The sequence below is a fragment of the Malaclemys terrapin genome, chromosome 17, assembly GCF_027887155.1.
Source record: "Malaclemys terrapin pileata isolate rMalTer1 chromosome 17, rMalTer1.hap1, whole genome shotgun sequence".
In the NCBI taxonomy this organism is placed as follows: domain Eukaryota; kingdom Metazoa; phylum Chordata; order Testudines; family Emydidae; genus Malaclemys; species Malaclemys terrapin.
Window position 1 is genome coordinate 11,439,666 of NC_071521.1, and position 12,461 is coordinate 11,452,126.

A 12,461-nucleotide genomic window follows, 5' to 3' on the forward strand; every position below is an offset into this window, starting at 1 on the left:
GTCTTGATGGAGAGTGGAGGGAAAGGCAGCCAGCAACACCTTAGCAAGGGATGCTTCAGCCACTTCTGCACAGGCAGAATGAAGAGATGGGACCCAGCAGGACGTAGTGCGGCCACTGATGTCCTTGTACAGGAAGGCCTTGACCTAAGAGTGGTTCCTTAGTGAGACCCAGTTCATCATGGTGGGACACAAGCTCATCCAAACAAACGACTCTCAGATTCTCTCTCAAAAACCATTCTTTATTGAAGATTTAAAAAAAAAAAAAAAAAAAAAAACCTCTAGTAGGAAACAACAGCAAAATCCTTCAAGACCAGAGGAGCTCACAGTATCAGACCTACGAAATAAAACGCTTGGGATCATCACTTCCGCGCATGGGATGGGAAGACGCCTTTTGCTCTGGAGGATCAAGGCACCTTGCCTGACTACTACCTATGGGCACTCAATATGCAGTGAGATGGCCACCCAGCACCAGCGGGTTTTTGTACCATTCTATGAGCTATAGTGTAAGCACAGAAAATGCAAGAACTGAACATCCAAATCCAGTGTGTGTTTGGAAGGGGGCAGAGAGATCCGCACAGCACGCTGACATAACCATTCACAGGCTTGGCAACGAGTCCTGGCCTTTGGAGATGGGTAGCCGCAATGTGGGTCTTGAGGGGTAAAATGTGCATCTTGAATAAAGGACACATTGGCAGAGCTCCTCTCACTGTCAAGGTCAACCACTGCTAGGACTGCTAACCCGATCTTGTGGGGGGTGAGGGAGGAGAAACCATAAGGCAAAACAAAAATATGTTGTTTCCTCTGTCCTCTAACAACATGGACCACGTTAAGGGCACTTTAGAAGCACATTGCCCACCATGGCAACTAGTCTAGCGAGCTACGTCCCAGTGGCAGTTGCTCTTCACAAAGACCATACGTCCAGTCTGCAGGTCGAGGGGTTTACACTGCCCTACAAACCAGAAGGAATCCCGGAAGTGAGACAGGGAGAGTCAGGTATTTTCTGAGCTCTGGAAAGACATTTAGGGGGTTGGGGCGATGCAGGAAGTTGGGGAGTCAATGCTGCTTTGGTGGGACTCCAAGCTGCCATGTCTCCTTCCCTCAACCCTCCAGTTCCAACAACCTCTGCCGGGTCTCCAGCACAATCTCCTGCATCACCTCTGGTTTGAGAAAGTCCTTGATCTGCAGTGAAAAGGAGAAGAGCAACGTTTGCAGTTGTGACCCCCACACATGAAGTGGACGAGGCCCTGCCAGGTGCACAGGGCAATGAACTGCAGGCAGGTGTTAATGCAGCATATGGAAACACCGGGGGCTGTGGCCCAAGCAGACTCTCTCTACTGGCAACAATCCCGACAGATGCCCCAAGTCCTGACAGCAAACTTACCCATGAGAAGGGAACTAAGTGAGTCTTGCCTAGTCTCTCAGGGATGATCTAGATAATATTTAGTTCTGCCACGAGTGCAGGGGACTAGAGTAGAAGACCTCTCAAGGTCCCTTCCAGTCCTATGATTCTATACCTACTGAGGAGTTGAGGGCACAGAGACACCACAACCCTTCCGAAATCATATGCTTCGGTACTTAAGAAGGACCATTATATTGAAGGTGGAGCTTGACTGCATGTCCCATCGTGCCTGGGAGGCTGACACCGGACATGAAAGCAGGAGACCTTTTAAGTCTCTGTCTGTTTGGTGAGCACAGGAGAACAACGAAGGCTTGTTGATGGGATCTCAGTGATAGCATATGGCATTAAAATCATTAACAAATCATGGGGCAAACGGGTGTTGACTGCACCATATCCAGCTACAGAAAGTCTAGCACCAGGAACCTTCCAGCATTGGCAGGGGATGTGCATATGGGAAAGAGAAGACAAAACTCTGACCTTCCATTGTACGTGAGACACCTCCTCCTCACCTCACCCTACCCTGGTGCAATTCCGAACCCTGGTTTGACCGGGATCAGAGAGGAAGGGGCTGTTCTTTCACCCAGGGAAGAAAACTTGTCATTCCTAGTGAAGGAGATAGTTGTTTCTATAGAGCCCAAGTTGAACATTACCTGATGTCGGGATTTTCAACCCATCCCCATCCCAACCTTTCCACAGCCATCTGCTTCATGCTATGACAGAGGACATCATATTGCCGCTTACGACAAGGATCTTCTGGGTGGATCCCAGGAAATGAAAGCATGCACGGTCCTACTGGCTTTGGGGTAAAGTAGTGTGGCCTGTGCATCAGGGAGTGAAGAAAGCAGCAACTGGACTCAATACCTGATGGGGAAGGGAGGCCTCGTAGCAGTACACAATGCTGGTGTCGTAGAGCATCAGCTTCTGAGCAACCAGAGCCAGGATGCAGTTCCGGAGTCGTGAGATTACCTCCCGGTCATGTAAGGAGACTGGCTGACAGGGAAGCAAGGATTAAAAGGAAAAGACACAGAATGTGAGAAAGGGATGAATTTGCAAGGAAGTACTGGAGGTCTAGGACAATGCAAGTGTCACTCCAAACCTAAAACCACATCCAGTTACTTGCATCATCTACGTAATACAACTTCTCTCCCTGAGAGTGAATTCAAATGTCTAAGGAGACAAGGGAACTAGTGATTAGAGCAAGGACTGGGAGCCAGGAGTCTTGGGTTCTTTCCACACTGCCAGGTAAGGAATGTGGTCTAACAGCTACTCACTGCCCATGATATGCTCCACTATAAAAGAAGCCTGGATGTTCAGACAGACAACTCTTTGTCTGAAGATTCCCCCAATTCCCCATCTGTACCTCCCTCCACTTCCCCACCTAAAATTCCACGTCTCGGGCAATGTTCTGCCATCCAAAAGTGGAACTGCAGCTTTTTGTAGCCCACTGACGCTGTTCCTTACATTGGCTGAGTGCGCCATGCCTGCAGCACACACCAGAGGGACGAGAGAGATCAGGACCGAGCACTAAACCCGGGCGTCCCACAGGGCAGCACAGACTATGACCATGAAGCTACGCAGCTGTCTGTGCAAGGAAGAGTCCCTGGCCATCTCCCCACACAAGCCAACTCACTCCACACAGGCAGTACTAATGGAACAGTCCAGTGTTTCAGCGAGGATGCATGCGGTTTGCTGGTCAATATTAAAGAGCGAGGAATTCGGCTAGCAGTTCACCGTGCGTTAGGTATATGAACAAATCACGGAGATGCTGACTGAGCCATGTGTGGTGGTTCCCTGCCTGCTCCCATGGTGGTGGTTCCCTTCCTTGTTTCCAACTGCTAATTCACACTAGCAGACAGCTACGGATATAAATATTTCCTTATTGTGTTCCACATAAAAGCAACTGCTGTCGTGTCCCCCGGGACATTCCGTGATTGTGAACAGAAGGGGAGATGCTGCGGTGACAATCTCTTTATTCAGGTGTGGGCCATGCTATGAAATGTGAGAGAGCCCTTAGGTAAGCACTTTCCCTGGACACGGGTTCCCTTTACTGTGGATACCAGGGTCCTGTTGCTTGGTGCCAGGCTATTGAAATACAGCTTGATAAAGAGGCCTTTTGACGAACAACTAACGAACCCAACCACCGCTGAAGCACTGTTTCCTCACCTCCAGATTGGTGACAAAGCCCCCTGCCTCTTCATCCTTCTGCTCGGGCGTTGGGTAGATCCAGATGAAGCCGTTGTTGCCAAGGATCACGGAGGCGCCACAGGGCAGATCATGGAAGTGAGTCTTCTGGCGTTTCACGAGGGAGGGAGAGACCTGAACGAGCACACCCTGGCCAAGCTGAAGAGGAGAGTGACACTTAACGTGAGAGGGGTGTGGCCTGACCACTGACACCAACTCCATTGGTGGTCTGGGAGCCAACCAACTTCAACTCAGTGCTTTGCGGTCCCAGTCTGGGAAATGGGGATACCAACCCTGCCTGCCTCCAGCGTGCTGGGAGGGTTAACTAATGCCCAGGCAGCGCTTTGAAAACACAGTGCTATGGAAGTGTTCAGTGAGAGAAAGATCGTACCAACACGCCATCCAGCCTTCCCAAAAGGCAAAGAATGAGAGAGGCTCCATTTAGCGGCACATTTGATCCAATCGCCGTCCTTCACCCTTTGTACAGTAATCCCGCTCCGCTTTCAGCTTTGAAGTGCTAATATCCCGGATCTGATAACCCTGAACTGCAGCCTAAGTACAAATGGTCCATTGGCTTATTTCAACACACAAGACCAGAGATAAATGCCGGGCACATAAAGCCCCCGAGTCCTGGGGCAAGAGAGAGAAGGAAAAGTCACAGGCGGTTCTGGGCAGGAAGAGCTATCAGGAAGTTTCAGCCAAGGGCGATTTCTCCCCAGGGTTCTGATAGCCAGAAGGGGTTCACAATCTGTAATTGCTGATAGGGAGGGTTAAAGGGCAAATGGACAAGATTCATTTCACACTGGGGGGCCTCTGCATTTTATTTCACTTTGGCTCCGGTCCCTTCATCTTCCCAGCCTGAAGATAAAGGTTAGTAACCATATCTTGTTCTTATCTAGAACCCTTCATGCTGAAGGACCCCTCACGCGGGAGTCAACTCTGCTCTCAGTTACGCTGGTGTACAGCCATACAAATTCCAGTGACAAGGAAAAGTAGCAGTCTGCTCGGTACCTTACCTTCCCATATTTCAGACTCCGCGTGTGCAGTGATACAGCCCCATCAGAAAATACTGCCTGGACTTCTGCCTGGTAATGCTGCTTAAGGAAAAGAGAAGTCTGCTTCCAACCAGCCTCACCAGCCTTCATTCCCCCACCTCCCATCCCTCCCACTGTGCAACCCCCAAATGAAATATTCAGGTGGAGTTTCCCTTTATCCCATAGTTTTCCATCAATCCCCAGCATTGCTGTCTGATGGTACTTTCCTTGTCATTTCAGGCCAGCCTAGGGGCTCAAAGCTCAGTCTTTTTTCTCGGCCTGGTAGCCTCACACAGAACCATGCAATATTGGCTACGGAGTGACATATCTGCCCCCAAGACAACACAGGCCCCCAAGCCCAGGTCCATCCCCCAGCTAGCACACCAACAATTAGTCCTTGGGAAGTGGGGAGGGAGGGCAAATGTGCAGAAGAAGCAAACTAGAGGTGAAGGATTTGGGGAACAGCATCCAGACCGGGAGTAAGACCAGCCTGATAAGCCTGGGAGACCGCCAGATAAGACAAATTATAGAGTCTAAGATTGAGTGTCTCTCACAATGGTCAGCAGATGATCTCTGCCTTCAGGGATGGTGTATGAATGTTGTTTCCCTCCAGCAGCCATCCTAGGACAGATGCTTCCTTCAAGCAAGTATCCCAAAACAGGATTAGAGCCTCATGGAGAGGCTGTCCAATGCTCCTGACCATGATACACCTACTGTTTAGGCAAAAATGGGACCTAAAGCCAGACAGAACTGGGGAGGCAGACAAATGTCAGGTGGAAACAAAGGTGAGTATAACACCCTTCATGTCCTGCCTTCCTGTCCCACCTATTTCAGTCAGAGGTGGAGGAGAGAACTCTTGGATCAGGTCACACATATGAAGAAAGAAGGCTCATGTTCTGATTAACAGAGAGAGTTAATCTGCCGGCATTTGGTTATGCACCAAAGACCCTCAGAGATCTCCTGCCGAAATGCAAATGAAGGAAGGATACGCTGATAAGATCCCCTTCCTGTAGATAGTCCCTCATTGCAAGCTCATCCTCTGCTGATCTCCTCCTCTGAAAAGCACAAAGGGAGGAAAAGTTATGTGAAAAAGTAACTGATCACCATCCATTTCAATTCCGCCCACCTCTCAAAGCTCTGCCACCACAAGCGAGGGGGCACGGCTTCCTTAGACCAGCAGGTAGAGCACCTGTCCTTCAGTTCTAATCCTACCACTTGCTTCTTTCTATAGATCAAGGGATACCCAATCAAAATGTGTCCAGCAGTAGGGTAAGGCACTGGAGAATATACTGTAGGAACAATCCTGCCTGGCCAGGATGAGGGCAGCTGATTGGATGGGACCCAATACGTCTCTTCTATCTCAGAGTGCCACGATTCCCATAACCCAGAAGTGTAAAACATGCAACAGCTACATGAACAGATGCACGTCTACACGTCAAGCTGGGAATGGGATTCTGAGCTTGAGCAGACATACCTGTGTTAGCTTTGATTGAGCTAGCATGCTAAAAATGCAGCACGAGCAACAGGAGGGGCCAGCTGGCCCAAGTTCATACCTAGTGCCTCTGGCAGGCACGCACTCAAGGCTGCTGCAGCTACATACTATTTTTAGCATGCTTGATCAGGGCGAACGTGGGTATGTCTCCCCCCAGCTGCGCATTACATCTCCAGCTTCAAGTGTAGTCCTACCCACTGAGGGTATCAGTTATGTAGAAGGAATGACACTTGATGGGATGAGCTGCCTTTGTGCAGAAGGTCCTGGAAAGAGGTACAGCAGATTAACCTGCAGACTTGCACGCATAGATGAATTAGCTGGGCACCAATGTTGCACTTGAACAGCAACTGAGGAAAGCGACACACAGCCTTGCAGCTCATCTCAGCGCCTAGCTCCTCTCATCTGCTGCCGTTGAGCAGCAAGAAAGTAATCCAGCAACACACTATTTGGGATTTCACTCACCAGCTCCCCTCCTGGTAGGTTCATGGATGAGAGAAGCAAGACTGAATCCAGCCTGGCATTGGTCTCCACCTTCCATCGTTTCTGCTGAACCTGAGGGGGAGGTAAGAGAAATTCCTCTGTTATTCTGAAACATCAAGCATGTGCTTACCAGTGGAGCAGGACTTTCAATGGCCAGTAGAACCACAGTCCCCACCAATCCACACCAACCAAAGAACTTCATGAAGAGGAGTAAGTGACGAGATTTGTCCCGTTCTCTGTGTATTTGAACATACCCCACCTGGTACATACATCCACTAAGAACATTAACAGGGGGTCTCAGGCACAGATGTAGCACACAAAACGACTTTTAACTCAATTGTTAGGACTCCAACTAAATGTTACATTAACCGTCTCCCTTTAATCCAGAAGGCTGATATTACCTCCATTCTACAGATGGGCAATGACTTCCTTAACGTCACACAGCAGCACAGCCTGGAATAGGATTCAGGATCTTAAAAAAGGAAAGTCCAATACAGTACGATGCTGAATTCCCTCAATGCCCAGTGGCAGGCCCTAAAAAGCCTGGATGCTAAGGTGCTGGGCGCACTAGAAATGTCATCCATCAGACACAGACGCACCAATGATAGTCCTATGTTGTCACTACTAAACCGTACTTCTCACTAACACTCTTACATTTTAAATGTAGGACAAGCATAATTCTGGTTTTAGTATGTTGTCAGGGAAAACGAGTCATTGGCAGGAAACAGCGGCTGGGATCTCCTTCGCCTTACCTCTGTGACTCTCCCAACCACAATGTCACCAACTTCCCCGTTATACCTGGGAGCAAGACAAAAAGGGAAATTCTGTTCACGCAAACCTCTTCCCGGACTGGCTCAGATACATCACTCGACTCAGGTACATGTATCAGCATGACACTGATTAAAAACACAGCATTAAAAAAAAAGCAGGGCCGAGTCATAGCACTGGAGTCTGTGCAAACTGTAGCATCAGTGTTTCCAGTACTAACGTTTATTTCCAGGGATTTGTAATTGGGCTCAATACAGGAGTAAGTGGATGAAATTCTCTGGCCTGCGTCACACAGGTCAGATTAAATGATCTAATGCGAGAAGTATGGGTAATAAGCAGGAAGAACTGGAAGTGCTAATAAATAAATACAACTACGACATTGTTGGCATCACTGAAACTTGGTGGGATAATACACGATTGGAATGTTGGTGTGGATGGGTACAGCTTGCTCAGGAAGGATAGACGGGAAAAAGGGAGGAGGTGTTGCCTTATATATTAAAAATGTACACACTTGGACTGAAGTGGAGATGGACATAGGAGACAGAAGTGTTGAGAGTCTCTGGGTTAGGCTAAAAGGGGTAAAAAACAAGGGTGATGTCATGCTAGGAGTCTACTACAGGCCACCTAACCAGGTGGAAGAGGTGGATGAGGCTTTTTTTAAACAACTAACAAAATCATCCAAAGCCCAAGATTTGGTGGTGATGGGGGACTTCAACTATCCAAATATATGTTGGGAAAATAACACAGCAGGGCACAGACTATCCAACAAATTCTTGGACTGCATTGCAGACTTTTTATTTCAGAAGGTTGAAAAAGCTACTAGGGGGGAAGCTGTTCTAGACTTGATTTTAACAAATAGGGAGGAACTTGTTGAGAATTTGAAAGTAGAAGGCAGCTCGGGTGAAAGTGATCATGAAATCATAGAGTTTACAATTCTAAGGAAGGGTAGAAGGGAGAACAGCAAAATAGAGACAATGGATTTCAGGAAGGTGGATTTTGGTAAGCTCAGAGAGTTGATAGGTAAGGTCCCATTGGGAATCAAAACTGAGGGGAAAAACAACTGAGGAGAGTTGGCAGTTTTTCAAAGGGACACTATTAAGGGCCCAAAAGCAAGCTATTCCGCTGGTTAGGAAAGATAGAAAATGTGGCAAAAGACCACCTTGGCTTAACCACGAGATCTTGCATGATCTAAAAAATAAAAAGGAGTCATATAAAAAATGGAAACTAGGACAGATTACAAAGGATGAATATAGGCAAACAACACAGGAAGGCAGGGGCAAGATTAGAAAGGCAAAGGCACAAAATAAGCTCAAACTAGCTACCGGAATAAAGGGAAACAAGAAGATTTTTTTATCAATACGTTAGAAGCAAGAGGAAGACCAAAGACAGGGTAGGCCCACTGCTCAGTGAAGAGGGAGAAACAGTAACAGGAAACTTGGAAATGGCAGAGATGCTTAATGACTTCTTTGTTTCGGTCTTCACCGAGAAGTCTGAAGGAATGCCTTACGTAGTGAATGCTAATGGGAATGGGGTAGGTTTAGCAGATAAAATAAAAAAAGAACAAGTTAAAAATCACTTAGAAAAGTTGGATGCCTGCAAGTCACCAGGGCCTGATGAAATGCATCCTAGAATACTCAAGGAGCTAATAGAGGAGGTATCTGAGCCTCTAGCTATTATCTTTGGAAAATCATGGGAGACGGGAGAAATATAGTGCCCATCTATAAAAAGGGAAATAAAAACAACCCAGGAAACTATAGACCAGTTAGTTTAACTTCTGTGCCAGAGAAGATAATGGAGCAAGTAATTAAGGAAATCATCTGCAAACACTTGGAAGGTGGTAAGGTGATAGGGAACAGCCAGCATGGATTTGTAAAGAACAAATCGTGTCAAACCAATCTGATAGCTTTCTTTGATAGGATAACGAGTCTTGTGAATAAGGGAGAAGCTGTGGATGTGGTATACCTAGACTTTAGTAAGGCATTTGATACGGTCTCGCATGATATTCTTATCGATAAACTAGGCAAATACAATTTAGATGGGGCTACTATAAGGGGGGTGCATAACCGGCTGGATAACCGTACTCAGAGAGTTGTTATTAATGGTTCCCAATCCTGCTGGAAAGGCATAACAAGTGGGGTTCCGCAGGGTTCTGTTTTGGGACCAGCTCTGTTCAATATCTTCATTAACGACTTAGATATTGGCATAGAAAGTACGCTTATTAAGTTTGCGGATGATACCAAACTGGGAGGGATTGCAACTGCTTTGGAGGACAGGGTCATAATTCAAAATGATCTGGACAAATTGGAGAAATGGTCTGAGTTAAACAGGATGAAGTTTAACAAAGACAAATGCAAAGTGCTCCACTTAGGAAGAAAAAATCAGTTTCACACATACAGAATGGGAAGAGACTGTCTAGGAAGGAGTACGGCAGAAAGCGATCTAGGGGTTATAGTGGACCACAAGCTAAATATGAGTCAACAGTGTGATGCTGTTGCAAAAAAAGCGAACATGATTCTGGGATGTATTAACAGGTGTGTTGTGAGCAAGACACGAGAAGTCATTCTTCCGCTCTACTCTGCTCTGGTTAGGCCTCAGCTGGAGTATTGTGTCCAGTTCTGGGAACCGCATTTCAAGAAAGATGTGGAGAAATTGAAGAGGGTCCAGAGAAGAGCAACAAGAATGATTAAAGGTCTTGAGAACATGACCTATGAAGGAAGGCTGAAAGAATTGGGTTTGTTTAGTTTGGAAAAGAGAAGACAGAGGGGAAGACAGATAGCAGTTTTCAGGTATCTAAAAGGGTGTCATAAGGAGGAAGGAGAAAACTTGTTCACCTTGGCCTCTGAGAATAGAATAAGAAGCAATGGGCTTAAACTGCAGCAAGGGAGGTCTAGGTTGGACATTAGGAAAAAGTTCCTAACTGTCAGGGTGGTTAAACACTGGAATAAATTGCCAAGGGAGGTTGTGGAATCTCCATCTCTGGAGATATTTAAGAGTAGGTTAGATTAATGTCTATCAGGGATGGTCTAGACAGTATTTGGTCCTGCCATGCGGGAAGGGAACTGGACTCGATGACCTCTCGAGGTCCCTTCCAGTCCTAGAATCTATGAATCTATGAATGGTCCCTTCTGGTCTAACAATCCATGAATAATATGGTTATGAAATCCACCAATCTGGTGTAGATGGAAGCATTGATCTGATAAAGTCTGACAATTTCTACACTCACCCCAACTCATTTCCAAACATCTCCCACTGTTGGACACACACTGAGACCATCTGTTGGTTTATGCCCACCCGCTCTAAAGTCGTTAAGTGGGAAACGCGGTGCTAGGAATTACACAGAAGGAACATCTGATTTCTAAATAGGTTCAGAAAATGGCTTCTGACTCAAAGCCTGTTCTCACCTGGTTTTCAGAGCTTTGACACAGATCAGTTTGTTCACTCTCTCCACAGCGCCTGCTACCGATGCGACAAGTTTCTCATCTCCCATATACGTGCCATGGCCCCTGCCGAAAAAGAATACATCAAACATCCACACATCCATCTGCCATCCCGACCACCCTGAGGCTGGCCATCCCACGTTTTTGCATCCCAGGCTTAGAGCAGTCACAGAATTATTAGGAAAAGAGTTCCCAAGTTCCCTAGAATTAAAACAGGAAAGTGAAAGGGGGCTATTTCCCCACCACTCTAGGGCTGAGGTCTGTCTCTCTCTCTACCCGGTTCGCAGCGAAGAGTCTGTAAAATAAAGATACCTGCAGGTGGTGACACAGCTCAGCCTCCATCCTCATGTGCACTAGTGGTCCAGCTTTAAGTGAGACTGATAAGCCCCTTCCCAACACTGCAGATAGGGAGAGTGACTTGGGGCCAGCTCTAAGCATGAGACGAGCAACAGAGTGGGGGCACTGAGAAATTTACAGCCAGATAAAAAAGACCCACCAGACCTCACCCCACTCCTCGCCGGCAAGGTGAGCTGTGGGGGGAAACCAAAGCAGGACAAGCAACTGTTCAGGAGTCCCCTGAGTAACCACAATGACTCTTGCTTGCGGCCCCAGCCCCCAAGAGAAGCTGTTTTCTGCAACTCGACTCTGGGGGTAGAAGCAGGGGCAGGGAGGAATGAGCAGCCCCCCAAAAAAACTGGGATTGAAGGAGAACTCCTCTGTTAATTCCCAGTAACCCTTGCCCCTGGGATGTTGTGGGGGAAGAGACCCTATCCCCAAACCCTCGGAACGGGGACAGGGAAGCTGCAACATAGCCCCATTCTGTGCAGTATAAGGGAGCCTGCCCCATAGCCTTAGCTGCTGGGATGGGGGGAGAGGGAGGGCTGCCACTGAGATGCAGGGGGGCAAAAGGACCCTGCCCCATAACCCACGCCCTGAGGAAGGGGGCTGGGCTGCACCCTAGCTACATGTCTGGAGGGATAAGGAACCCTGCCCCATAGCCCATGCCCTGAGGGCGTGTGGCGGCGCCATAGCCTCATGTTTGGCGGGACAAGGGACCCTACCCCATAGCCCATACGCTGGGGGGGGGATGTTGCACCACAGCCCCATGCGGGGGATAAGGGACCCTGCCCCACAGCCTCAGTCTCTGAGAGGGGGGGGAGGGCCCTACCAGTAGAAGAAGAAATCTGGGAGAGGCCCCTCACCTCATGTAGCCCGTGTCTGTGGTGATCGTGTCCCCGGGAGCCACCAAGTGCTTGTCGCTCCCCTGCGCCAGACTCTGGACCACCAGCTTGCGGGCCACCGGCAGCCGGATCTCTATTGCCGCCATCTTAAGTCCTGGCAGTTTCCTTCGTCGGCTTCAGTGCCCGTCTGAACCACACGTTCTCTCCGCCATGTCAGTTACTGGCAACCGCGTGCGTGGGAGCTGCCATGTTGACTTGGGGCGCCGCCATGTTGGATGAGGGCCTGGCGAACTTCAGCAGTGACAAGGCTGCGGGAGGCCATATTGGATCCTGGCAGAGACGGGGAATGGCCTTCACTGCGTTAGGTTCAAAGGAAGGGATAGGTGTTGGGCCATGTTTTGTGCTGGCAAGCTGTCTAGGGCTCTGGTGCCCTCCAGGAATATGCTCCCCCCCTCCAAGACAAGCCACATGTTGGTAATGCCCAGAGAC

At 48.4% G+C, this 12,461-nt stretch overlaps 1 protein-coding gene across 1 annotated transcript; it reads right to left on the reverse strand.

Annotated features, from left to right (window-relative positions):
* Window positions 1–248: 248 nt before the first annotated feature.
* Window positions 249–12,142, reverse strand: EXOSC2 (exosome component 2). The gene is made up of 9 exons (XM_054007797.1): window positions 11,994–12,142; window positions 10,756–10,857; window positions 7,339–7,384; window positions 6,569–6,658; window positions 5,604–5,669; window positions 4,597–4,665; window positions 3,563–3,739; window positions 2,261–2,389; window positions 249–1,179 (listed from the first exon to the last, which is right to left on the reverse strand). Exons 1-9 carry the CDS (start codon window positions 12,116–12,118, stop codon window positions 1,099–1,101), a joined length of 885 nt encoding a protein of 294 aa, XP_053863772.1. The 5' UTR covers window positions 12,119–12,142; the 3' UTR covers window positions 249–1,098.
* Between the last annotated feature and the right edge of the window lie 319 nt (window positions 12,143–12,461).